This window comes from Diceros bicornis, chromosome 31 (genome assembly GCF_020826845.1).
Source record: "Diceros bicornis minor isolate mBicDic1 chromosome 31, mDicBic1.mat.cur, whole genome shotgun sequence".
Lineage (NCBI taxonomy): Eukaryota > Metazoa > Chordata > Mammalia > Perissodactyla > Rhinocerotidae > Diceros > Diceros bicornis.
In genome coordinates, this window is record NC_080770.1 from 7,550,101 (window position 1) to 7,576,803 (window position 26,703).

The 26,703-nt window shown below is 59.7% G+C and overlaps 2 protein-coding genes across 5 annotated transcripts; one reads left to right on the forward strand and one right to left on the reverse strand.

Annotated features, from left to right (window-relative positions):
* The first annotated feature begins 1,562 nt into the window (after positions 1 to 1,562).
* Positions 1,563 to 11,338, forward strand: RELA (RELA proto-oncogene, NF-kB subunit). Of its 3 annotated transcripts, none has more exons than XM_058526415.1 (11): positions 1,564 to 2,405; positions 3,019 to 3,045; positions 3,148 to 3,302; positions 3,461 to 3,609; positions 4,469 to 4,560; positions 4,918 to 5,049; positions 5,903 to 6,007; positions 6,226 to 6,438; positions 8,617 to 8,697; positions 8,791 to 8,865; positions 9,927 to 11,338. In XM_058526415.1, exons 1-11 carry the CDS (start codon positions 2,399 to 2,401, stop codon positions 10,547 to 10,549), a joined length of 1,659 nt encoding a protein of 552 aa, XP_058382398.1. In that variant the 5' UTR covers positions 1,564 to 2,398; the 3' UTR covers positions 10,550 to 11,338. The 3 variants fall into 3 exon arrangements, with proteins under 3 accessions (XP_058382400.1, XP_058382398.1, XP_058382399.1); XM_058526416.1 differs by having other exon boundaries at positions 3,151 to 3,302; XM_058526417.1 differs by lacking the exon at positions 5,903 to 6,007 and having other exon boundaries at positions 1,563 to 2,405.
* A 2,935-nt stretch (positions 11,339 to 14,273) lies between these two features.
* On the reverse strand, positions 14,274 to 25,846 carry SIPA1 (signal-induced proliferation-associated 1). Of its 2 annotated transcripts, XM_058526408.1 has the most exons (16): positions 25,778 to 25,846; positions 22,668 to 23,425; positions 21,878 to 22,005; positions 21,613 to 21,789; positions 19,522 to 19,696; positions 18,715 to 18,818; positions 18,284 to 18,441; positions 17,586 to 18,195; positions 16,976 to 17,250; positions 15,840 to 16,058; positions 15,612 to 15,723; positions 15,409 to 15,517; positions 15,209 to 15,310; positions 15,059 to 15,113; positions 14,761 to 14,839; positions 14,274 to 14,672 (listed from the first exon to the last, which is right to left on the reverse strand). In XM_058526408.1, the coding sequence occupies exons 2-16, from the start codon at positions 23,338 to 23,340 to the stop codon at positions 14,526 to 14,528; spliced, it is 3,123 nt and encodes a 1,040-aa protein (XP_058382391.1). In that variant the 5' UTR covers positions 23,341 to 23,425; positions 25,778 to 25,846; the 3' UTR covers positions 14,274 to 14,525. The 2 variants fall into 2 exon arrangements, with proteins under 2 accessions (XP_058382391.1, XP_058382390.1); XM_058526407.1 differs by lacking the exon at positions 25,778 to 25,846 and having other exon boundaries at positions 22,668 to 25,433.
* Positions 25,847 to 26,703: the final 857 nt, after the last annotated feature.

The following is a 26,703-nucleotide window of genomic DNA, read 5'->3' on the forward strand; positions in this document are numbered from 1 at the left end:
ATCTGAACTTCAATAAGAATAATAATTGCAATAGATTAAAGCACATCAAATATGTATAAACCCATGAATTCATTGATAATCTTTTTAAATGTTTATTGATCGATTTTGGAGGATGATAGAGAACCAAGGCATTATTTTGAAAACTGATAGGGCCGGCCCTGTGGCTTAGTGGTTAAGTGCGTGCGCTCTGCTGCTGGTGGCCCGGGTTCGGATCCAGGGCGCACACCGACGCACTGCTTCTCTGGCCATGCTGGGGCCATGTCCCACATACAGCAACTGGAAGGATGTGCAGCTATGACATACAGCTATCTACTGGGGCTTTGGGGGGATAAATAAATAAATAAATAAATAAAAAGAAAACTGATAAAGGGAAATTCTATACCCTAATAAATCACTTTTAGGTATATACCCAGGAAAACGTATACAACAGGAGACATTCACAGGAATGTTCTTAACCACACTATTTATTATAGCAAAAAACTGGAAACTCAAATGGTCATCCTCAGGATGAATAAATAAATAAATGGTGTGTGGTATATTTACACAGCAGAATAGTATACAGCAGTAAAAAGTAGGTATGGATGGAACCATGAAATGGATAAACCTTGGTAACATGTTGAGTGAAGAAAGCAAATAAAGGACAAAAAAATATGATACTCTCTTCATAGAAGTTCAAAACTAAGCAAAACTAAACAATATATTGGTTAGGCATGTATATGTGAGTGAATTTATTTTTCTTAAAAATTTTTTCTTTCAAAAAAGTCAAGGGAATAATAAATACAGAATTCTGGATGGTGGTGCCCCCGACACGGGGGATAAGGAAGGGAAGAACAGGTTAGGAGCACAAGGGTGGATCTAAGTCCTGGCCGGGTTCCATCGAGCCCCTGGAGTTTTGCAGTGGGTACACTGGAACTCGATGTATTAATTTAAAAGTTATAAACACATACGAATTTTTAAAAAGAGGATCATGCGAGGATCAATGACGATTGTGTGTCACTAACCAAAGATTATAATTAATCTATTCTGTCGACCTGAAGTTGGCCTCCTCAAGAAAGTTAGCAGACTTTTCTAACGGGGCCAGCCACGTGAGAAACTCAAGTGAGTGGGAGGGGTAATAACTATTTTCACTTTTCTCTTCCTGTTTTTTCAGAGCCTGGGAAAGCAAGTCAGAATTTCCAATCTTTTCCAATTCCCACATGATTCCCTAATTTAGAATGAATTTAGAGAATATAAAAAAGTCTTTCTTCATCTGGGGAAGGCTCCACCGCCTGCCATGGAGCATCCTCATTCTCGGATGAGGAAACAGCCTGGGGTGGGGGGCGCTCTAGCCCCCTCCCTCACCCCGCACGAATGCGCCTTGGGGTTGGCCTTGGGGACAATACTCCCGCCGAGGGCTTGCATGACGGTTAACTGCTGGAAATGCTTTGGCCAACGGTTAAACTCTAGCTGGAGGCCCTGGGGAGGCGGGCGGGGGGCGTGACCCAGCGGGTTCAATTGGCCCCTGGGAGCCCCGGACCTTCTAAGACACAGGCGTCAGGCTGCGGAGACGAGGTTCCGGAGATTGACCCCAGGGCGCCTCCTGCCCAACCTCTGCCCCAGATGGCTGGCAGGGTGGATGCATTTTAAACCGACGAGCCCTCGGCCCGCTCGCCGGCGGGAGCGGACGCGGCGCGGAGCCTCGGTCGCCCCTTGCGTGCAGTGGGCTCCGGGAAGCCCGCGATCCAAGCACCGCCAGGTGGAGAGGTCCGGGCGCTTCCCTTTCCCCGTGCTGCATCTCGATCGGGGTGGCCAGGAAACTAAAAAGTGCTTCTGCGGCGACAGCCACCAAGAGCACATTTAGCGATTAGGAAACCGTGTGGAGGTCAGCCACCCGGCCTTTGCGGGCGAAGCAGGCCCCGGGCCTTTCCCTGCGCAGGGCGGGCGGCCGCAGCCCAGCAGCCCTGGCTCTGCTCCAGACCCGGCCCTGGGTGACATCACCAAACTCCTCCGATCCGCGGGAGGGGGCCCCGAAATCCCCTAAAAACATTGTGAGTAATCGCCGGGCCCGCCCTCCAGGAGGCCCAGCCCCAGGAGCGAGCCAAGCCGCCCCGCCAACCCCGGGAGCAGCCTCCGGGCGGGTAGCCTCTTCGTCTCCCGCGGGGCGCACGCTTGTTCCCGGCCCCCGGCAGCACGGCGCGCGCGGCCTCTTCGTCCTCTGCGCAGCAGGCACTTGGCCCCAGGCCCCGCGGGGCGGCAGCAGTGGCAGCGGCGGCGGCGCAGCGCGCAGGCGCATTCGGATTCCCGGCAGTGACGCGGCGGCGGGCGCGCGCGGCGCATTTCCGCCTCTGGCGAATGGCTCGGCTGTAGTGGGCGCCGCGGGCCCAGCTGCGACCCCGGCCCCGCCCCCGGGACCCCGGCCATGGAAGGTGAGGGCGCCCTCCAACCCCGCGGGTGGCCGCGCCGGGGCCGCCGGGACCGCGGCGGGAGCCCCGCGCCGCCTTCCGCCCCTTCCTGCGCCGATGGGCGCTGCGCAGGGAGCGGCCGGCCGGATGGTGGCGCGGGGCGGGGCAGGCGTTAGGGGTCTGACTCAGTTTCCCCTCTGGGTGGAGGGGGTCCTGACTCAGTATCCTCCTGGGGTGGGGGTGTGGGGTGAGCTTTGACTCAGTTTCCCCCCGAGGCCCATGGAGGCAGTTCTGACTTAGTTTTCTTGTTAGGGGAGCCTGTATCTGACTCAGTTTCCTCTCTGGATGGGGGGTGGGGAGTGTCCTCCCTTAGTTTTCCTTATGAAAGTAGAGAAGGACCTGACTCAGTTTCCCCCAGTAAAGGGAGGACGCGAAACCCAGTTTTCCCTCGGGAAACAGGTGTTTCTGGCTCCTTTACCCCGACCCCTTAGTTTTACTGCGGCTTCCAGGTAGCGGGCCCTGACTCAGTGTCCCTCGGAGGGAGCCTCGCTCCATCTCCTCTCCGTGGGGAAGCAGGCCCTCCCTCGTGAGGATGGGAAGTGGGCTTGTGCTGACACTTGTCTCCCTCCCCTTGCAGACCTGTTCCCCCTCATCTTCTCCTCGGGTAAGTGGACCATCCTTTCTCAGTGGTTCGGGATGAGCTCCCCCCGGGGGTTAGGGGCCATGGGGTCAGCCACCTGATGGAGGCGGGCCGGTGTCTCCCCAGCAGAGCCAGCCCAGGCTTCTGGCCCCTATGTGGAGATCATCGAACAGCCCAAGCAGCGGGGCATGCGCTTCCGCTACAAGTGTGAAGGCCGCTCAGCAGGCAGCATCCCAGGCGAGCGGAGCACGGATACCACCAAGACCCACCCCACCATCAAGGTCAGCACTGGCTCCCAGGGTTGCGGGGGAGGCACAGAGTCATCCGGGCAGGGCTCTGGAACCCCAGCGGCCTTGCTTCCAGACCCCTGTGCAACCTGTGTCTGGGAGTTGGGTCTGCAATTCCTGAGCCTCTAGGATGCTCTCTGTACTTTGCACAGATCAATGGCTACACAGGACCAGGAACAGTTCGCATCTCCCTGGTCACCAAGGACCCCCCTCACCGGCCTCACCCCCACGAGCTCGTGGGGAAAGACTGCCGGGATGGCTTCTATGAGGCTGAGCTCTGCCCGGACCGCTGCATCCACAGGTGAGCTCCCCTCGGACAGCAGAGGAGGGAGCGGGAGGTGGGAGGACCAGAGAGGGGGCAGTGTGTAGCTGTCACAGTGTTACTCCTTTCTGGACAGAGGGCTGAATTCCTCCCCAGCTCTGCAAGCAGATTCCCTTTGTCTTGAAGTTATCTGTTTGTGTGTCTACTCTCAAGCAGATGTGAGCTCCATGGGATAGGGATGGGTCCTTAATCACCTCTGAACCCCTAACCCCTGTGACTGGAGGGGCAAGTCCCTCAGTGTCACATCTCTTGCAGTAAGGAAGAAAACCACTGGACCAGCAGTCTCCCCTGGAGCTTACATACCAGTTGACAGAGGCAGGCCGTAAATAAATATACAAATAAATAAACAAGATACTGTTAGTAATAATTTCAGTGCTGAAAATAAAACAGTAATAGGCTGGAGGAATAGCCCGGAGTGGGGGAGGCGGGGGAGCTGGTCTCATTCCTTTGGATCAGGAGGTCAGGAAGGCCTCTCTCGGGTTAGATTTGAACGGTGAGAAAGCAGAGAAGCACAGAAAGAACATTCCAAGCAGAATGAACAAGTGCAGAGGCCTTGAAATGGGAATGAATTTAGTGTGTTTGGAGAACGGAAAAGAAGCCCCTGTGGCTGAGGGCAGGGAGCCAACGGGGACTAGGGCTAGGGCCAGGTGGCCGGGCACGGGCGTGTCAGCCAGAAGAAGGAGTGGGTGTCATTGCAGCACAGTGGGAAGCCATTCGAGGGGGTTAAGCACGGAGTGATCATCTGGTGAGTGGGTGGGAGAGGAATGGGCAGACTGGGCGAGGCGGGAGGGCCCAGGCTCTGCTGGAGACAGTGGGACTGATGCCTGGGGGGCCTCAGCTTCCAGAACCTGGGGATCCAGTGTGTAAAGAAGCGGGACCTGGAGCAGGCCATCAGTCAGCGCATCCAGACCAACAACAACCCCTTCCAAGGTGAGGGGTGAGGGGGAGAAGGCCTGGGCCTGCCTGGAGCACCCCCTCCCTCTGTCCCCCTTTCGAGGCCACCTTCCCTTCATCTCTCCCTCATTGGCCAAGATTCACAGTATAGATGGCATCTTGCTGCCCAGTCAGTACACGCTCCCATTTTACCATTAGGGAAACCGAGACCCAGAGAGGGGACATGACATGTTGGGTCACAGGTGGAGTCAGTGATGGGTCTAGAACCTTCTCTTCCTCCTCCTCTAGGACTCCTACTGTTTCACAAGCCTTCAAACAGCCCTCCCAGCCCAGAGCTCCCTGCAGCCCCCTGCCCCCAGCCCCAGCTCTCCTGACCATCTGTTCTTCTGGCAGTTCCCATAGAAGAGCAGCGTGGGGACTACGACCTGAATGCAGTGCGGCTCTGCTTCCAGGTGACGGTGCGGGACCCGGCAGGCAGGCCCCTCCGCCTGTCGCCTGTCCTCTCTCATCCCATCTTTGACAATCGTGAGTGGCCAGGGAGTGCAGGAAGGGGAGAGGGATGGGCTGGGAGGAGGAAGGGGGTGGGGTGGGTGTGGCATGTGAGAGGAGGTCCGGCTTCTTTCAGTCATCGGGCATATTCGGTGTCTCCTCTGTGCCCAGCTCTGTGCTGGCTGGGGAGACAAGGCAGAGAAAACCCAGAGCTGCCTTCGAGGTGTAGCTTCTGGGCTGGCAGGGAGCCAGAGGGGAGACAGGCATTTCCAATATGTGATGAGAGGATGGTGTGGCCATAACTGCGCTAAGGGCTCCAGAAAATGAACTCCCAGGCCCCAGATAATATTAGAGAGTAATAATTCAGTGATGAAAGCTCACCGGAAATTCACAGATGCATTGGGCTGACGTTGATCAATTGCAGTCTTTACTTAAGTAACCAGCAGGACAAATGAAAACAAAAGGGTTCTGGTGCCCCAAGGACAGGAAGCCAGGATGAACCGGGGCTCAGGAGAGAAGGGTTTGTGGCCAAGGTGTGTATGAACTGGGCCTTGAAGATTGCTTGGCCAGGTGGAGAAAGAGGAGGTGTGATCAGATTGGGTCCCACTAGACGGTGAGCTCCGTGAGGGCAGAGCTGTTCGGGTTTTGTGCGTTGTCATATTCTCCATGCTTGGAACAGTGCTGGGCACGTAATTGGCACGAGTAGATGTAGTTGCTGAATTGGTGGGGTAAGGAGCCAATAGGAATGGTGGAACTTGACTGCAGAGATGCAGTCAGCAAGCTCTGGACACCCTGAACTCTGGGCGGGGCAGGAGCCTGGCATCTCCTGCAGGCCGGCCTCGGAGACGCTGGTGGTTCAGGGCTTCCTTCCGTGTTCCCACACCCTCAGGCGCCCCCAACACCGCTGAGCTCAAGATCTGCCGAGTGAACCGAAACTCGGGGAGCTGCCTTGGGGGGGATGAGATCTTCCTGCTGTGCGACAAGGTGCAGAAAGGTAGACACCGGGAAGCAGGGCTGGGCTCTGGAGCAGGAGTGAGGGGCAAGGCTGAGCAGAGATTTCGAGTGTCAGGGAACTGGCTCTAAATGCTCTCCCCACCACCGAAGGGCCGGCAGGGTGATATATCCCAGGAGACGAGTATCGACAGTTGTGGGAGTGGTGGGCCATGGGTGAGGTGAGCACACTGACCCACACTGCCGCCCCGTCTCCTGTAGAGGACATTGAGGTGTATTTCACGGGGCCAGGCTGGGAGGCCCGAGGCTCCTTTTCGCAAGCTGATGTGCACCGACAAGTGGCCATTGTGTTCCGGACACCTCCCTATGCGGACCCCAGCCTGCAGGCCCCGGTGCGCGTCTCCATGCAGCTGCGGCGGCCTTCGGATCGGGAGCTCAGCGAGCCCATGGAATTCCAGTACTTGCCAGACACAGGTACACAGCTGCGGAGGGTGGCAGAAGGGCCACTGGGCTCCAACCAATGAGAGTGAGGCCGGGGCTGGATGTCTGGGGCTGCAGCTGAGTGTCAGAAGCTGGAGTCGGGCAGGGATTTGCACAGTAATCAGATTCTCTTTCTTGCTTAATTTAGTAATATTGATACCCCAGACTTATTGAGCTCTTTCTTATTACATGCCCTAACCAAGCATATCAATGAATTACCCGATTTTATTCTCTCAGGAACCTTTTGAGGTAGGAGATAGCATGTAGCTTGCCTCAGGTCACGTAGCCAGTGCGTCAGCATTTGAATCCAGGCCATCTGACCTCAGAGTCCTGTTGCCATGCTGTGTCTCTCGTCACTACCACACAGCCGTGGTTTGGTCAAGGCTTTCAGGCATCTGACCACAGTAGGAACAGCCAGAATGACCCTTTATCCAAAGCCCATCGTCTTGAATGTTTTCTCCCCTGGGAGCAGTGTAATACGGTTTGGAAAACAACCCTGAAACAGCCATCAGTTCATTCCACAAATAATTATTGAATTCCCACTCAGTGCCAGGGCCTGTGCCAGGTATTGTGAATACAAAGATGAATAAGATGCGTTCCCTGCCCTTCGGAAGCTCAGTCACAGGAGGAAGACACATGCAAAACAGATCCTTAAGTCACAGGATGACGTGTAAAAGAGGGAGGAGTGTGCAAAGTGCCAGGGAGCTGGAGACGGCTGCATGGAGGAGGGGTGGCATTTAAGTTGCAGAAAGACCGGGAAGCGCATTCTCCCGGCGGGTGGACCAGCAGGGGTGTTGGAGAGTGCACCGCACGTTTGGGGGCAGCTTTTTGGTGGGAGCTGATGTTGGGCAGTGATTTCCAAAGTAATCAGGCAGGAGGGCCTTGAGTGTTAGGCTCACGGCGCTTGTCCAGGGTTTCATCTTGAAACAGCGGGGAGCCACTGAAGGTTTATAAGCAGGGAAGTGACGTGTGCAGATCTGGACGCTCACTCTGGCGGCAGTGGGTAGAGGATCAGAGAGGGAGAGACTCGAGACAGAGAGGCCATTTTGGAAGATGTGTGGTCCGGGAAGAGAAGACGCTGCGAGAACCACGTGGAGGGAATGACAAAGCAAGACGATCTCGTCTACCGCTGTCCTCCATGGGTACCCTTCAGCCCCACGAGCCCTTTGTGTCCGACACACACCAGGCTCAGGCCCTCCTCTGGACCTGGGTTCCAGCTGTTGCCTCTGCCTGGAATGCTTGGCCCTCAGATCTTCCTGTGACAGGCTCACACCAGTGCTTCCCCGGCCGCCTCTAAATGACTCCCTGACCTCACTACTGTTACGTCACTCTGTGTCTCTTCCTCAAAGCTCCTGTCACTTGTACATGGTTGTGTCCCTGCCTCTCTGTCACTGGGATGTCACCTTTTGGGAGCAGAAACCTTGTCTGCTTACTCAGGGCTGTATCCCCGGTGTCTAGAATGGAGCCTGGCACATAGTGGATGCTTGGTAAATATATGTCGAGTCAGGGAACGGGGGGGAGTGAGAGAAGGGAAGATGTTGAGGATGATTCCAAGGTTGTTAGCTTTGGTGACAGAGCACACAGGTGGTGAGGGAACATGAAATGAGAAAGAACCAGGTTTTTGAGGAGAGATGATGAGGCTGGCTTTGGACTGATGGTGTTGGGTACTTTGGAGTTATCTAAGTGCTGCGGTAGTTGGAAAGACAGTTCTGAAAGCTCTAGAGTGAACTATCAAACCCTCAGAGACAAGAATAAGAGTGTCTGTTGAAGTCATAAGCAAGCCAGTCATGCCTCAACTGCCCCAGAGTGCCAGGAGATCATCGCCAGGCCTGGATCGAGGCTGGAGATGAGCTAGGACATGAGCACTGGAGGTAAGCGAAGAAGCTGGAGACTAGGGCCCCAGGAGGGCTCCTGTCCCCCAGAGCATGGCCTCTTTACTTGCAGGCATCCATGTGGCCTGCAGAGGGGCAGAGGCAGCCAACAGAGGCCTTCTCAGAAAGCTGTGGGACTGTTAGAGTTGTTTAAGTGTCTCGCAGCTCTTCTCATTGGCTGGAATGGTTTGGAGAAAGGGTCTTAGGAAAGCTTGGCTCATCCTCTTCCTCCTGAGGGTCCTCTGAGAGCTTTAGGGGTCCAGCTAAGGAGAACAAGACCCACTTCCTATTACTTTTCCAGATGATCGTCACCGGATTGAGGAGAAACGCAAAAGGACATATGAGACCTTCAAGAGCATCATGAAAAAGAGTCCTTTCAATGGTGAGAGGGGCAGTGGGGAGAATTGGAGAGAAGGCAGTAGGCAGGGCAGGGGAGACCCTGGGGGCCAAGAACTGACCCAGCCTTGCCCTGCAGGACCCACCGACCCCCGGCCTCCAGCCCGGCGCATTGCTGTGCCTGCCCGCAGCTCAACCTCCGTCCCCAAGCCAGGTAAGGGTTTCCTGTTGTTCTGGAACTGCAGGCTCAAATCCGTTCAGCCTGTGGTTTAGACACTTTCTGGAGGAGAGACACCAGCAGGTGTCTGAAGCCTGCCCTCTGTTGGGCTTGTGTTTTTCAGGGTGTGAGGCCTAGTTACCTACGTCAGAGCCATCTGGGGAGGGGTGAAGGTGCAGATTCCTGGGCCCCATTACAGACCTATGGAATCAGAGGGTTTGGAAGTGTGGCCCAGGAACCAGCAACTTCCTGGGGATGCTAATGCACACTGAAATCTGAGAACTGCTGTGCCAATTAAACCCCATATTGGATGCCTTGGGGTACAGAAGTCAAAAAATGCGCAGTCTCTGCCCTCAGCTCTCAGTTGAATTAGGGAAAAAAAATCACCTCTAGAGAAGCAGAATGTGGGGTTGGCCCGGTTAGCCGGAGTAGCAGTTAAGTTCGCATGCTCTGCTTCGGCAGCCCGGGGCTCCCAGGTCCAATCCCGGGTGCTGATGATGCACCCGCTTGTCAAGCCGTGCAGTGGCAGTGTCCCGTATAAAGCAGAAGAAGATGGGCACGGATGTTAGCCCAGGGCTAATCCTCCTCACAAAAAAATAAATAAAAAATAAAGTAGCAGAATGTATGTGCTGGTGTGGGCCTCAAAAAAAAGTGACAAAGTCACTCAAAAAAGTGTGACGAGTGCCCTGCTTCAGGCCACTACTCACTGGGTGCACCCTGGGCCCAGGCCCTCTTGAGGCTTGGTTTTTCAGCTGTAAGAAGAGGTTTTACCAGCTGATCTCTGAAAGCATCCCTTCCTCTAAAAGGCTGAGAGAGCTTTGGGGGCTGGAGTACACAGGGAGGGCTCCAAGGAGGAGGTGAGACTGGAAGTGGGCCCTACAGGCTAGGTCAGCTCTTCTCATTGGCTGGAATGGTTTAGAGAAAGGGTCTTAGGAAAGCTTTGCTTTCCTAAGGTGCTCGCAGTGACTCCCTAGCACTAATGACAGGCCCTGGGGTACAGAGGACAGGGTGGGTCTCTGAGGCTTTCTCTGACCCCTGCCTCTCTGTCTCTCCTCCAGCTCCCCAGCCCTATCCCTTTACGCCATCCCTCAGCACCATCAACTTTGAGGAATTTTCCCCCATGGTCTTTCCTGCTGGGCAGATCCCAAGCCAGACCTCGGCCTTGGCACCAGCCCCTGCCCCAGTCCTGGCCCAGGCCCCAGCCCCTGCCCCAGCCATGGCATCAGCTGTGGCCCAGGCCCCAGCCCCTGTCCCAGTCCTAGCCCCAGGCCTTGCTCAGGCTGTGGCCCTGCCTGCCCCGAAGACCACCCAGGCTGGGGAAGGGACACTGACGGAGGCCCTGCTGCAGCTGCAGTTTGATGCTGATGAAGACCTGGGGGCCCTGCTCGGCAACAACACTGACCCAGCCGTGTTCACGGACCTGGCATCCGTCGACAATTCAGAGTTTCAGCAGCTGCTGAACCAGGGTGTATCTATGGTCCCCCATACAGCTGAGCCCATGCTGATGGAGTACCCTGAGGCTATAACTCGCCTGATGTCAGGGTCCCAGAGGCCCCCTGACCCAGCTCCCGCTCCCCTGGGGGCCTCTGGGATCCCCAACGGTCTCCTCTCAGGGGATGAAGACTTCTCCTCCATTGCGGACATGGACTTCTCAGCCCTTCTGAGTCAGATCAGCTCCTAGGGAGGTGACACCTGCCATGCCCAGAGTGCTGGGTCGCAGGGGATTGAAGCCCTCCAAAGCACGCACTTACGGATTCTGAGGGTTTGTGCTCCAACTGCCCCCAACTTCTTTGGGTGATATTTTCCTGGGGAGGGGGGGTGCATTTTATTCTTTTATTGGCAGTATCTCTCTCTCTCTTTTTGGAGGTGCTTAAGCAGAAGCATTAACTTCTCTGGAAAGGGCGGACCTCAGAGCATTCAAACTCTTCCTTCCCCCATCCTGATGTTTAGCTCCCTTTTCTCTGTAGGGAATTCTGGGGGCCCCCATCCTCACCCTCCAGCTTCTAGTACTCTCCTAGAGAGAGTGACAGGCTGGAGCTATGGCCTTTGAGGCCGCAAAGCCTTATTACCAAGTGTCCTCAAATCATGGATTCATTTACACCTTGAGCCAGAATAATGCCCCTGTTACCAGCCCCTGTGGTGCTGGTATTGTCCTTGTTCCTAACACCAGCGTTTGAGGGGCTGGCCTTCCTGCCCTGAGAGGTCTCTGCCAGCTCATTCCTTGCTCATCTGTGGCTGAAGGGAACTGGTGGGACTGCACTGGCCCTCTCCATGATCCAGGGAGGTTTGGTCTGAGACTTCTCGGTTCCCCCTTTTCTCAAGTGCCTTAATAGTAGAGGGAGTTGTTTGGAGAGTGGGGGGAGGGCAGGCTGGCAGCTCTCCAGTCAAGAGGCTCAGTTTATACTGAAGTATCAAAGCAGTTGGACTCTTGCTGTTTCTACTCTGAACTAATAAATTCATTGCCAAGCTGGCCAGAGATCTGCCTTCTTTCAGCGAACACTCAGCACACTCTTTGCTGGTCATGTGAGGCTGGACATTGGTGATACAGAATTGGATGAATATTTACACTGTCATCTGGGAGCTTGCAGTCCGAGGATGCCCTTGGAAACCCCTGGTTTTCATCCAGTGGATGAAAGCAGGCAGCTAAAGTGGATGGGGTCCCAGCGTAGTGAGAGCCCACCCAGCGGGGCCGCTGGCTGTGGGGATGGAGCGTTTCAGGAAGGGCTTCACACAGAGGCTACGTTAGCTTCAGGTCTTGGAGTAACAGAGGAGGGTGGGTCTCGCAGAGGGGCTAGCCAGCGTTTGTAAGTGAGCGGGCTAAGACAGCGGATGTGGGAGAAGTTGGATGGGGCCAGGCTGTAGATCAAGAACGCTGGGCTAAGAGGTTTGGACTGCATCTCTGGGCTGGTTAAAGGAGGGTTTGCGTCTGTTAGGGAAGGGGAGCTGCCAGGTAAAGGTCTGTGGTTTGATACTCTGTTCTGCTTCTGCAAGGACAGAAGAAGTCTTAAATCCGTAGCCCCAGGAGGCCTAAACAAGAGTCCTGCCAAAGCCCGAAGCGCTAGCGCGGGATGTACTTCCGGTTTCGCCCGACGCACGCGCAGTAAAGCAGGGTCAGCGACAGGCCCCGGAGGGCTAGGCCCTGCCTTCTCAAGTGCGCATGCGACGGTGAGGCCAGGCAATACGCTTCAGAAAAACGCGTGTCCTGAGAGCAATGGCGTTTATGTTCCGGGCTTCGCACTGTTGCAGGAAAGTGAAGGGAGGGGCAAGCGGGTTATCAGTGGGACGTGCTGCAAAGGCCAGCGAGTCCCCTGGGAACACAGGAGACTTTGGGTGCAGACTCAGATGGACGGTGCCTACGAGGGAAGATGCCGGCGGGCGGCGGAGTGTTGGGGAGCCAGCAAGCGTCTAGACAGTTGAGCTCGCGCTCCAGCCTCTAGGCCAAGGGGCGGGGCCTGAAACTGGGTGGACCACTCAGGGACCAGGCCAAGCTGCACTTCCGCCCGAGGGGCGGAACCCGAGCGTGGTGGCCCGCTCAGGACCCGGGCGAACCTGTCGGGGAGCGCTTGGGGGCGGGGCTTGATGGAGCCGCGGCGCTGGGGGACGGGGCCGGGGCGAGAGCGAGGAGGGACCTGGCGGGTGCGAAGACTCTTAACCGGCGGAAGCGGATGGCGGAGCTGCCCGCAGTGGGGCCCACCTGAGGCCCAGAGGGGAACCAGTGAGCCCAGGTCCTCCAGCCCAGGCCGCACTTCCCTTTTCTTGGCTTCCCCGGTGTCCTGCAGTGCCCTACCGTGACCCCTGGAAGCCTTCTCATGGTCCTTCCCACACTCCCTGAGTGACCACATGATGCTCTTGGCTCCCCAGTCCCAAATCCTTATCTCCAGCCCAGACCTGTCTCTCCTGCGCGCCAGCTCACTGGACATCTCACGCCGACATCCTTCAAGCCTCTCAAAGGCACCGTCCCAAGACCGGAGCCATCCCCAGCCTGCCCCTCCCCCTCCCAGTCCCTGGCCCTGCCATCCTCCAGGTGTTCCAGCCAGAAACCTGGCCACCGCTGTGGATGCTACATCTTCTCCCCTAGTAACCCCAGTCCACTGCCTCGCCAGGTCCCGGCAAGTCCGCCCACGTCTCCCCATCTCCACCGCCATCACCTAGTTTGAGCCACCACGACCTCCCACTGGGGCTGCAGCTACAGCCTTCTGCCTGGCCTTGCCTTCCCTGCAGCCAATGGGCTCTGACACCCAAATCTTACCTCATCACTCCCTCTGAACATCTATCAACCACGGGACCAGATCCCAGTTTTCTGCAGACACGCCCAGAGAGTGACCAAAGCCTTTCACACTGCCCGGTGAGGGCTGCTCACGGTAGTTCATACCAGGTAAAAGCTGGGACACGGTGTGGGGGAACTGCTAGTACAGGACCCGTAGTGCACCCTTCACAGACCTTTCTGATTCAGCTCCAGCTTCCTCGCCCCTGGGTCCCTGCATGTGCCCTGAATCCAGTCCAATAGGCCCCCAGTCTGGTCCCATCCGGGTAGCTTTGACTTCTCTGCCTGGTGAACCCCTATGCAACCTTCAAAACTCAGCCCTCACATTACTCCCTCCATGAAGCCAAATCCCCTGACACTGTTTCTCAGAGCCTAGCTCATCCTACCAAAGCCTAGTGGACCCAGGGCCTGGGTCTCAGCAGGGGGAGCCTCAGGCAGCCTGGGAAAGGGGCTGGACTTGGCATGTGATGCTGGGCAAGTCAGTGCCCTCTCTGTGCCTCAGATTCAGAAAACAAGGGGTTTGGACAAAATCCAAGTTTGGACCTGCTGATGCTGCTCATGGGAAAGGGCCCAGCCTGGTGGGGAGAGAAGTGGGTCCAGGGCTGATTTCCTCTGGGACATGAAAACGTCTCCCAAGCAACTAAGGCAGAGAAGCTGCCCCTCTGGAATTGGGCCTGCAAGATCTGGCCAGGTGGCCAGAGTGCCAGGCTTGGGGGCTCAGTGACTAAAGAGAGGTGGGGCCCACGCTGGGGGGCGGGGCCTTGCAGGGTGAGATGGCCTTTATAAGGGGGTATGGTCAGGCTCTCCTTGACCCCTGGGCTCTCCCTCCCCTGTCCTGCAGGTCTGCCTTCTGCCCCTGATCTCAGCCCCTCAGTTTGGTTCCAGGGCAGGGGCCTGGCTGGGCCTGGCTCAGACGACAAAGCAGAGTTAGGTGTGGGGTGTGGCCACCTGCTTCCCAACAGACCAAATAAATGTTTGTGGGAGAGAAGCCAAGGGGTGGCCGAGCCTCAGAGAACCCCTCAGTGAGTGCCAGCCCAACCCTGGGCCAGTGTTGCCAGGGCCTGCCCTTCTAACTGGTCCCAGGAGCTTGGCTGGGGCCTCTGGGGGAAAACCCCTTCCCCTGTAATGTCATGAACATGCATACAGACACAAATAGCAGTGGTTTCTTTACTCCTTGAAGTCCTATTTTCTCCACAGAATATTTACAAACAGGGATGTGGCAAGGGCAACTTCGCCACCAAATAATGGGCCGGGCAGTGGGGGCAGTGCTAAGATGCGCCTATGCGCGGGGGCAGTTCCTGAGGAAGGCCAGGGCCCGGTGTGCCCCGGGGCCCTGAAGGTCCTGGGCAGTTCGGAGCAGGTCCACGGGCAGGCTGAGGCTGGACCAGGCGGCTCAGGCCAGGTCGGCGGTGGGCGGGCCTAGCTGCTTGGAGGCCAGGAGCAGGCGGGTGGCCGCGCTCTCCGACTCAGCCTGCAGCCGCCGGTTGTTGTGCCGCAGGCTCCGCACTTCCTCCTCCAGGGCTGCCTTGTCTGCCTTCTCCTGGGGTAGGGGGAGCAGGAGTCAGTGGCCTGCCCCTGTCCTGGGGCAGCCCTGTGATTCCCAGCTGACCCCAGGCCCACCCAGTCACCTTCTGCAGGTCATCCTGCAGCTTCCTGAGCATGGACTCCAGGTGACAGACCTTCTCCGACAGGTTCCCCGGTTCTGGCCTGAGGACACGGGGGTCAAGACTCAGCAGGATCAGGGCAGGGGGCAGCAGCACAGGCTGGCTCCCAGACCCAGCTGAATGAGAGGGGCCTAACCCCAATCGTCTCAAACTTAGTGTCTGTGAAAGCAGAGCCCGGAACAATGCTTAACTCCAATGGATGTGCACAGGCAGTGGTCACCAAGGCACAGTGAAGGGGCTAGGTGGGGGCGGGGAGCCTTACTCAGCATCAGAGTTTGGAGTTCCCTTGGCATCTCCGCTCTCTGGGATGGGCTGTCCTGTGGGGACAGAGGGACCGTTTAGACAGGTAAGTAAAGGGAACAAGAGCCCATCCTGGCTCCTACCCCCAGCACCCTGGTAGCCGTAGCCTCACCCTCCCGGGACAGCGACTCCAAGATGGTGTTGCAAGTGGAGGCGATCTCCGAGATGGACTGCCACTCATCTTCCAGGGTCTCGCTGCCTGCCTCTGACATGACTGTGGGCACGAGGAGGTGGGCTCAGCCAGGGAAGCCGAGGCCAACTTCCCCACCCCCCCCCCCCGCCGCCCCATACCCCACCTTGCTCCAGACTTACTTTTGCTGATGGAGTTGCGCAGAGACAGGGTTCGTGGCAGGAAGGAGGCCCTCAGCTCCGGGGCCGGGTTGTCCCTGTCCTCACAACCATTGGGGCTGCCTGGCCCGTCCTGGGAGGCAGAAGTGGGTATGGATGCAGCGACACCCACCATCACCACTGTGCACCCCCCATTTTCTGGGCTCCAGAGCCTCGTTTCTGCCCACCTGGGTCGGGGGAGTCTCCCTGCCAGTGCTAGGTGTGGCCGGCTTGGCGGTGGTAGCTAGGAGGAGGTCCGGGGTGGTGTTGGGCAGGACTGGGGCCTCGTCTGACAGGGAGCTGGGGAGAACAGGGACAGCTCAGCACTCAACGCTGTACCGCGTGGCCCCTGCTTTCAGAGGCCTGCCTGTCCAGCCTCGGGGGGCTGGAGAAGAGGGAAGGCCAAGAGGGTGCACCTGTGGGGTGATGGTGAGTTCTGGCTGTGCAGGAACTCAGTCCTCTCCTCCGCCAGGTCCCTGGGCCCTGGAGGACCACCGCCATCGTTCAAGCACAGATGTAGCAGCTGCTTTGTGGCAGGCAGCAGGACCAGCCTCGGGGCCTCATCCTGCACAGGCTCTGGGGCACCCCGCCGGCTGGGCTCCTGCAGAGACAGTGTGTACAGCTCCGAAAAGCTCCTGGGGGGAGGAAGGGACAGTGTCAGGGACGCCCTGCCCCCAGCGTCCTGCATTGCCAGCCCCCTCCCAGTTGTGCCTGAGGCTCACTTCCAGGAGGAGGAGGAGAGCTCTCCAACTCCCTAACAACAACGAAAACTGTTTGCCTGGCTACTGGCCATTTTCCCAGATCTAGGTTCACATCACAGTGCTGCCCCTATGTATCCTGGGCAAATCACTCTGAATATTCACTTCTCCATCTGTGAGACGAGGATGACAGTACGGAACTCATAGCTTACGGTGAGGATCTAAATAATAACCCAGGCTAATCACTTAGCATAGAAATCCAAAAACTACTGCCTGAGGACCGAGTCCAGCCCCAGCCTTTCTCTTTTCTGTTTTAGATGTGCCTGTTTTTGTACTCCTGCAAGCTAAGAATGGTCTTTACCTTTTTAAATAGTTGAAAGAAACCAAAATATTTTATGACACGAGAAAATCATATAAAATTCAAATGTCAGTGTCCATAAATAAAGTTTTAGTGGAACACAGCCACACTCATTCATTTGCATTCTCTATGGATGCTTTTGTGCTACACCGACAGTCCAGTTGCCGCAGAGACCAGACGGCCCAGAAAACCTAAAATATTTACTATCTGGCCTTTTACAGAAAAAGTTTGCATATCTCTGACTTAATGCAGTAAGTAATCAATAGTGTGTCTGTGTGTGTCTGTGTGTAATACTTTTAAAAAGAAGTGAGGGCTGCTATTTGATCTTTTGAGCAGTGAAGACGGCGGGCTTAATTGGCTTCCTTCTACCTATAAGGAAAGTGCGGTGGTTCAGAGAGACGCGGGATTCCGGAGGGAATACTGATGCCGACACGGAGGCACTACGCGGTGGTCGGCCGCCCGGTCCTCCCACCTCCCCGCGCCCGGGCGTCCTGACCTGCGCGGCCGGCCGGTCTCGTCAGGGAGCAGGACGGTGACGCAGACCTTGGGCGCCGAGCGCAGCAGCTGGCCGGTGGCCTCGGGGCCGAGGCTGGGCAGCGTCTGGCCGCACACACGCAGTAGGCGCGCCCCGGGCCGCAGCCCCGCCGTCTCGGCAAAGGTGAAGCGCTCCACGTGCGTGACGAAGCCCTCGGCGTCCACCTCGAAGCCCAGGCGGCCTTGGCCGTCGCGGGGCAGCGCCAGCTCCCGGGTCTCGCAGCCGCGGCTCACCAGCTGGGGAGGGCGGGGCGTGAGCGGGCTGCCGGGGGCGGGGGGCCGCCCCAGCGCCAGCCCCGGGGACCCCGTCCCAGGCCACCCAGACCTTTGCACAGCCCCCGAGGAGAGCATTAGCAAGCACCCGGCCGATGAGGGCCTGGGGCTCAGAGACCAGGGACCCCCCGTTCCAGCGCTGCCAAGCTCCCGGGCTGGGGCTGCACCCTTGACTTTCCCCTTCGCAGGAGGCGGCGGGAGCGAGGGCTTCCAAACCCGGCTCCGCCCCCGAGCCCCCGAGGAGCCGAGGGCCCCGGGCAGCCAGTGCCCCTGCGCCCCGCCCTTACTGGGGGCCTCACCTGCAGCCGCGCCACCACCTCGCCCACGGCTTGGCCGGGGGGCCCGTCGAGCCGCAGCGTGACAGCCTCCCCGCGGCCGTGGTACAGGTCGAGCTGCTGCTCGGAGAATGTCCAGGCCAGCACGTCGCGACAGGCACAGTTGAAGACGACGCGGCCGTCGCGCGGCGCTACCAGCACCAGCGCCTCGGCCGAGATGCCCAGCAGGCAGGGCACCTCGCCACCGTCGGGGCCGCTCGCCTGGGCCCCGGCCGCGCCCCGCGCCCCGGGCGCCGCGCGCACGCCCCACACCAGCGCGCCCGCCGCCTGCAGCTCGGCGCCCGGGCCCCGAGGGGGCGCTCGCCGCCTCCCACCCAGGGAGGGCAGACCGAAGCGCGAAGCCGAGTCCAGCGACGTGGTGGTGACCTCATTGGTGGCCAGTTCCTGCAGGTACTGCTGGCGCGTGCGCGTGGCCATGGCGTGGAACTGGCCTGCGTGGCCCGCTGCCTGCTCGCCATTGAGCGCCTTGGCCAGCAGGAAGGCCCGGAAGTCGGCGTTGGCTGCGAAGGGGCCCCCGCCAGGGGGCAGAGCTGGCCCAAAGGCCGGGGTGTCCTGGGTGCGGCTCACGGCCACCCTGCGGGGAGGGAGGCGGTCGTCAGGGGCAACAGGGAGGGTCCAGGAAGCCAGGCCAGTGGCAGAACGGGGAGCACCGGGGCGCCCACCTGTAGGAGGTGTGCGGGGTGCAGGGCGCATGCGCCCGCACCACTAAGAACACGTGCTGGAAGTGCGAGCGGATGGTGGCGGGGCAGAAGGGCTTGCTACCGGGTTCCTGGAACACGATGGTCACAATGTCGTTGCCGATGTGGCGCTTCCGCAGGAGCTGGGGGTTAACGGTAAGGGATGTGAGTGGGACCTGTCTGCCCCCCAAATCCCTCCTTATTCAGGCAGGGCAGAGCTCGGGCACCAGTGGCTCCCCCACCCGCCCCTGGAGAAGGCCTGGGTGGTCGTTTTTGGGGAGCGACACCAGCAGGGAGGGTTGTTGGGGGTTAGCAGAGCTCAGGCCAAGGCTCAAATATTGCCACCCACACAGCACCCCTCCGTGGTTCCCCAGAAGCCCCCAATCATCCCCCACCCTATCCTAGCCACCTCACACCTGCTGCTGGTTATTGGGGGTGTAAGGCAGCATTGTGGACACGTGGAACATGACCTCGTAGTCCTGGTACGTCGTGTAGAGGGAGTGCGTGCCCGTGGAATCCGCTGCGGCCAGGGAGTTGGGGACACAGAGGGAGACCAAGGGGAATCGGGGTGGCTTGAACCTGCCATCCCTGCCTGCAGTCTGGAGCCTCTGTGCCCCCAACCAGCAAGCAGACAACTCCTTTCTGCCATGAGGTCCAGGGGCCTCAGCCTTGGCTGCTCCCCTCCCCCTCCCAGGCAGGCTCCAGCCTCCAGCCTGGGGTGGGGCTGGGGGCTGTTGAGATAGAATGAAGACAGAAATGAGAAATGGCCTGCTAAGAGGGAGGCAAGGGCAATGTCCTAGGAGAGGACAGATGTTGGCCTCGGCACCAGCATGTGTGGAGCAGCTGCAGGAGTGGAAGGCAGGCAGGAGATGCTCAATAAAAACACTTCCCGGTGGCCCTTCCAACCAGCGAGGCAGGGGTGCTCCCCAGGAGGCTGGGCTGGTGGAATATGTGTGTTTCATGGAGGGGGTGGTGCCCCATAACCCTCTTGGCCCCAGCTCAGGCAGTAGGGCACAGGGGCCTTGGGGGACAGTCCCAGCCCCTCCTCCCAGCCCATGGCTTGGCCTCTGCAGCCCCTGACCCACATCCTCAGCCTCCCCAAAGAACTCTCCACCCTCTCCACCCATGGCCCCAGCCCCAGGACAATATGGAACAGAGAACTGACTAGGCAGTTGGTTCTCACAAGGCAGCCTGCCCCCGCCCCCCAGTCCCCTGGGCCTCACTTTTGGTGTCCAGCTGGGCCCGGTAGCTCTCGAAGCCTTTGAGCCGCACCACGTCGCCCAGCAGCGTGAGGAACTGCGTGAAGGCCGGTCCTGCCTCCTGGTTGTTGTACATCTCCTCCTCAGAGCCCTGGCCCTCCCGGCAGTACAGGATGCCCACTTTGCGCTGGAAGCTCAGCTAGAGGGGAGGGCACAGGCACAGGCCTCAGTCCCCCCCAGCCCCACCCCCACCGGGCCTTGGGGAATGGATGGGGCACTGGCCTGGGGGCTGGACTGCCTTGATGTGTAGCCCCGAGCACCGCCCTTTCTAAGCTGCCTCTGTCCTCACCCATCAGGTGGGTTCAGTCTGTCCTGTTCCCTCCCAGTGCTCAGGAGGGGAGAGGGGGTCACAGGTGGGACGGGACCAGGAGAGGGTTGGTTCTCATGTGACCACAGAGGAGGTGATTGACAGAAAGGACCCTGCACGTGGTGTGCTCCATCCCAATAAATGTCCCCATTGTCATCCTTCTTATCTCAAGGTTGGCCTGTCCTACCCTCCCTCGAATCCCAGGCATCCCCCTGCCCTCACGCTCTGCTCCCGGCTCCTTTGGCTCCTTTCCATCGAGGGTTAACCCTGCACAGCTCAAGGTGCTCTGACCCCATTCAGACAAGCCGGGTGCCCTCCAGCTCTGGCCTCCCTTCTGCAGACTAAGCTTGTCTCCACCCACAGTCCCCGAGTTCATGTCGTCCCTTCTAACCCCTGCAGCCCTGCTTCCACCCCAGCTCCTAGGGCCCAGCTCGCTCTTGAGGAGGGCACAGCCTTGGGCCGGCACCCTCTCACCATAGTTGGCTCTTGGGACAACGGGAACTTCACTCTGCCTGAGACCCCAGGGACCCCACCCTCTCGTGCCTGGGACTCTTCCCCACCCGTGCTCTTCGCCCTCAGGGGCTGCAGTAGCCATCTCCATGGGATGACACCCCCGTCTCTGCCTCTAGCCGAGGCCCTTCTCCCAAGCTCCAAACCCATTTCTCCAGCAGCTCGGATGTCCTTCCAGCACCTCGGCACCTCACCTCCTCCCTGTGACTGCCCATCCTGTCCATCCTCCAGGTTCCCTGACTCTCCAGTCTAGCCCCTACACTGCAGCCAGAGGGCTGCTCTACCTCTCAGATCTTCCATAGCTCCCTAGTGCCCTCAGAACCAAATTCAAGCCTTTCCCACCCATTCCCCCCAAGCCCTACTCCAGCCACACTGAACTGCCTGCAGGACCCCAGTGTGACCTGCTTTCAGTCTCTAAGGCTTCACACAAGTTGTTCCTTCTAGTCAGAACACGCCTGCTCTTCCTGGCTCAAGCTCTTGCATTTCCTCCATGATGCTAAACCCCTGACCGAGGAAGAGCTGTCAGCACTACCTTGGTGCCCCAGGGAGCCCTCAGTATTACCCTTTCACTGTTATCCTGCTCCACGATTCTCCATGATTCTCTGTGGTTCTCTCTCCCCCACCTGGCTATGAGCTACTCAAGGACAGCACCTGGTCTGGACATGTCCCCAGCATCCAGTCTGGGGCCTGGCACCAAGATGGTGTCAGAAATGTTTGTTGAATGACTGACAGATTGAATGACACAGGAGAATCAGGGCCAGTGGGCAGCTTTCAGCACAGAGTAGGGAAGGACTTCCACTGGCTTGAGCTGTGCCACAGTGGAATGGGCAACCCCAGGAAGAAGTGAGCATGCCATAGTGGGAGGAAACCAAGCAGGGCCTTGCAGGGCAAATTGACAGGGAATGAGAGGGACTTGCAGAAAGAGGGGGTCAGACCAGTGCTTCTCGGCTGAAATGTACAGAAGAATGACCTCGGGATCTTCTTAAGTGCAGGTCTGGGGTGGGGCCCAAGAATCTGCAATTCTAACAAGCTCCCAGAAGATGCTGATGCTGCTGGTCTACAGACCTTACTTTGAGAGGCAAGGCTCCAGATGACCTCTGATGCCCTCTCTGAAAAGCCATGGCTCCTGGGGTCACCATCCAGCCCAGGATCAGGGTCAGGGCTAGTCAGCAGAGAGCTGGGCACGCTGGGTTCAGACCAGATCTAACTCAAGGACTGGGGGCGCCCCAGCCACTCACCACTTGCTCGTCCAGTGTGAGCAGCGTGCGTGGCACCTTTGGTGAAGCGGAGCCCAGGCGCAGGCAGGTCGGGCTCAGCCGCGGCGCCACGTGCTCCAGAAGCTTCCTTGGGGACAGGCCCCGCGGGGGCCCCGGCGGCAGCGCATCCTCGGAGATGGTGCCTCGGAGGGTCCGGAGCTAAGGAGGGATGTAAAGGCGCTCAGGATCCGTACAGGTTGTCTGTCGAGGAGGCAGTCCGCGTTCTGATCCCACGATCCCGGCTCACCTGCGTGGTCCGCACGATGATGCGGTAGCTGTGCAGAGTGCCGCCTCCGCTGCTCTCCTTTTCCTCCCGCCGCAGGCTCACTGCCACCGGGCCCAGCGCCTCGTCCAGTCCGAAGAAGTTCTGGTGTTCTGTGGGGCCAGGTGGTGGATGACCAGCCCTGTGCCCCACGCCGACCCACCCTCGCTCGACCACGCCCACCACTAAGTCCCGCCCCGGGCCCCGTCTCCTCACCTGGCACAGACCTTAGGCTAAGTCCCGCCCCCTCCGCAAGCCCGCCCACATCCCACCAAGCCTAATCCGGACTCGTGCTTGCTTCCATCCACTTGGCCCTATGCCCCGCCCCCTCTGCGGCCCCGCCCCTATCACACCTCGCCCCGTGCCTGCTCCCATCCCTAGATGCTGTCATGCCCGCCCACCATGCCTTCATTCTTCTCCAGGATGTCTGGGGCCCTCCCTCTGGGCACCGACGAGAACAAGGTTCCCGGATGCAGAATTTTTCAGGCCTCAGTTTCACCTCACGGAAATGTAGATGGGAAATCTGTCCCCAGCTGGGAGGGGGATGAGGATGGACCAGATGGAGGCAGAGGAATGTGCCTGGCTGTGGATGGGGCTGGGGTTGGCCTTAGGGGGGTGGTTAAAGCCGAGCCCAGCGAGGCAGCCTTGGCCTGGAGACAGAGCCCGAGCCTTCGTATGGCCCGGGACTTGATGGGGACAGGACAGCTCATGAGCCCTACTGTGTGCACTGCGGGTGACAGGGCCCTCCGCCCCTCCCTGGCGGCCCTCCCCTCACCTTTGCCATAGAAGTACTTGCGGTAGTAGCCAGCACCCAGGTCTGCGTGCTCCAGGCTGTAGGCCGAGGTTCGGTTCTGTGGCTCCTCCAGGACAGACACGGCCGCGTTGGGCAGCGCAGGGGGCACAGGTGGGGACACAGGGCCACCCAGGCCCAGCTCGCCCTCGCCCCCGAGCTCACTCACGAAGCCAGGCGCGTCAAGCAGCAGGTCCGAGCTAGCAGTCTGGTCCTCAGCGGAGGCGGGGGTCCCAGAGCGGGACTCTGTGCGGCCCCCCGGCCCCCGCGGCCTTGGGGCCCAGTCGAAGAGCAGGCTCTGCACGTCGTAGTGAGCGAACCAGCGGGGCTCGGGCACCGGCGGGAAGGCGGGCTCCGGCTCCTCGGCCGGCAGCCCCAGCAGGGCCAGCGGGTCGGTGAAGAGCCGGGTGACGGCGGCGGCGGGGCGGCTGGCCTCCTCGTGGCTGTGGGCCCGGGCGCGAGGGCTGGCCGGCGTTGGGGGCCGGGCCTCGCCGGCATCGCTGCCGCTGCGCAGGAGCGGGCCCCGGGCAGGCCTCGGCTCGAAGGTGAGCGGCGTCAGCGGGGGCCGGGACGGCTGGCGCAGCTTTCGGGCGAACAGGTCATCGGTGGGCGCAGGGGCCACGCCCCGCCGAGGGCTCCCCACGCCGCCGGCCCACATGGGCGTGCCGCGGGCCTGGCGTGGGGGCCGGGCCGCATTGGCGGGCACGGGTGTTCGGTGCCCAGCCGGCAGGCCGGTTTCTGCCCTGGGGGAGGAGGGGGCTACTCAGAGGGGCCTGGGGAGAAAACAGGAACCCAGCCCGGCCTGGTCCTCCACCTCGCCGGTTGGCTTCCGGCCCCCTCCGTGACCATCAAAGCCGCTTCCGCTTTCCTGGCCACTTCCTCGTCTGCCTGGGGCTTAGGTTTCCAGACCCCTTCTCCAGCTTAGCTCTGGGCAGGGCCCAGGGTGGGCTGTCGAGGCTTTGGCCCTGAGGCTCTTGAGCCTGGGCAGCCCTGGGGCTGCCAGGGTCCTCTAGTTCCCACTCCTACACCTTGGCTTTGGCCTGGGCCCAGAGTGAGGGTCCCCACCAAGGCCTGGCCCAACCGGACAGATGATTTGTCTCATCTGCGACGGGAAACCCGTGGGGCCACTGGTGTCTGGGTCCTGCCCACTTGACAAAGGGAGGACGTCCTGTCCCCAGAGACCTTCCTCCCTGCCCCTCCCACTTCCTCCAGGGTCCCTGAGGAGCTGAGCACCCAGAGGCTGGGTCTCAAGGCCCTGGCCCTCACGGCTTCAATACCTCAAGGCCACAGGGGTTCCCAGGGGGCACTGTCAGGACAGCAGGAATGGCAAAAGGACGTCCTTCAGCACAGGAAGTGGCCCCAACTCTGGGCCCAGCCCCCTGCCTGGCCCCACATCCTGAGGAAGGTGCTGGGGGTCATACCAGCTCAGTAATGGGACCCAAGTCACCCTGGGCTGAAGGACAGGCCCGGGTTCACCCTCTTGCAGGCTACTGTGGCCATACTGGGGGCATGGGAGGGAGTCATGCTGACTGGGCCCCTTTGCTGGAACTGAGACCCATGGGGACCTCTGCCTACCTGGCCTCACGAATGCTGACAGGGAGGTCTGAACCATGTGACAGATGGTCAAACTGAGGTCCAGATAAAGAGATGCTCTTGCCTGAAGCAATTCTATGTCACAGCAAGAATTTGAACTTGGGTTTGTCAATCTCCAGGGCCTAAGCAGTGCCGTACCTCCCCCCTCCTATCTAGCGTGTGTAGGTGTGGGGTGAGTGGGGGGTTGGGTTGAGCTGAAGGTCTCACAGGATGTAAGACCGAGACACGCAAGGCCCCAGGGACCTGTGAAGTACGGAAATGTGTCTGAGGCCAGGGGCAGGTGCAAAAGGTGGTGTGAGAACATGAGGGGGAGCCACCCCTGGGTGAACCCAGGATGGAGTGGGCAGCTGCAGGGGGGATGTGGGGACCCTCCACTAGGGGTGCAGGCACCTACCAGTGGGTCTGCATGCATCACCCAGTGACACTGTGTGCGGCTGGGCTAAGGGGAGGTGGGGGCGGGGGCTCCGTGCACCCCTCAACTGACGCTCCAGAACAAGCAAGGGTAGGCCTGCAAAGCTCAGAGTGCCTCCTCCCTAGGTCTCTCCTAGGACAAGCTCTGATACTGAGCCTGAGCCTCTGCTCTCACATCTCTAAAATGGGGTTAACCATTCCTGTCCCCTCCCAACACTGCTGGGAAATTGAAAGGAGGTTGAAGCAAGCGAGGCTGGCTATGTGTTACGTGTGTGGCGGCGGATGCAGGCCTGGCCCCGTGTGCCAAGCTCTTGGGCCGGGGCTGTGGTGTGTGTGATGAGGGTGAGAGGGGACATGAAGGAGGGGTCTGTGCAGGCCCCTGCTCCGTGTGGGCTGAGCTCTGTGTGTGTGCGTGCACAGCCCACGGGCTGCCTCTTGCTCTGGCCCAGTGCCGGGCTCTGGCCCTGCCTTGGGGGTGTTCTTGGGCTCTGCCCCCCACCCGGCAGCTTCACACAGGGTCCATTGAGGCCAGGACATTCCTCGCGGCCTGTGTCACTGGGGGGGAGGGGGCGGGCCCCGCCCCCACAGATCCGGAAGGCCTGGCTGCCCCAGGAGGAGGCGCTGGACGCTTCCCAGCACATCTGGAGGTCATGACCCCATTTCTGCTGCCAGGGGGTGCGACAGATGTTTCCTCCCAGGCCAGGCCAGGGATGGGGGGCAATGTGCAAAGGCTCCCCGCCCAGGGAGAAGGGGAGCCCCAGAACAGGGAGAGCCCCGCAAACAGCCGGCAGCAGGGGCGGCCGCCAGTGCCGCCGAGGGGAGCCGGGGGCGCCGCATGCACTCTCCCGCACACCGGCCCGGCCGGGCCGTTACGCAGAGGAGACAGTGGGAGCCCGCCGGCCGGGGGCAGGGGACTGGACGTGCTGACTCTGGACGGGAGCTGGCGCCCAGAGGGAGGTTGGGAGGGTTTAAGCGACGGACGGCGGCGAGGACCCCCCTCCCACACACACACCACCTGGGCCCACGCCAGGCCGCCACCTCCCCTGTCCGGCCCGACCGCGGTGCCTCCGCTCCCCAACTCCCGCCGGTACCTCTGGGGCTCCCGCCGGCGGCCGCCTCCCGCGCTGGGGTCCCGCTGCCTGCTCTCCCGCTACCGCTCCAGGCGCCGGCTCCGCCTGGGGGCGGGGCCATGGCGGGGGCGGGGCCGCAGCGGAGGGGGCGGGGCCGGCCGGGAGCCGACCTCGGCGGGAAGCGCAGACGCGGGGGTGGGACTCCAGGCCAGGCCGGCGCGCAGACCCGGCGCCCAACCCGAGCCAGGCCCAGCCCAGCCCTCGGCTGAGAACCGCGAACAAGTGTACCTGCCTTCCAGACCAACTGGGAGGGCCAGAGCAGGGCACCTAGTGTCCAGCTCTTACCTGGTGCACAGCAGGTGCTAGGACCTTCCAGCACTTGCTAAGCACTGGGTGGGCCCTGCTCTACACACGCTCATTTATTCTTAAAAACACCTTAGACCAGTGTCATCTCTTCTTTATAGCTAGAGATATTGAGGTTCAGAGACAGGCTCTGGCCAAGGTCACAGCTGATAATCCTAGGAGCCAGCCACTGAAGCTGGAAGTCTTTGAATATACGGGGGTGAGAAATTGAACTTCAGATTAAGGCTTGAAAAGGCAACGGGCTTGTGAGGAAACGGACCCAGGCCTACTTGAACCCCACCTTGGTCTGACGTTGATCTCTATCACAATCAGGCAGCCTCACACCCTTCATCCCCTTCTCCATGCTCATCCACCCTGATCTGGCCACCTCCTCTAGCCTCCACCCAAACATTCCCAAATAGAAAAAACCGCCAACCAAAATCAAAAATAGTGTTATTAATTCTGGTGTCTCCGAAACACAGAAAAAAAAAAAGAAAAAGACAAAGAAACCACCCTTCCCACATTTCAGCCCCAGGTCCAGGCCAAGGGGCTGCCCCTGCAGGCAGTGCAGGCCCAGGGGCCAAGTCAGTCCTGGCCACGGGCTT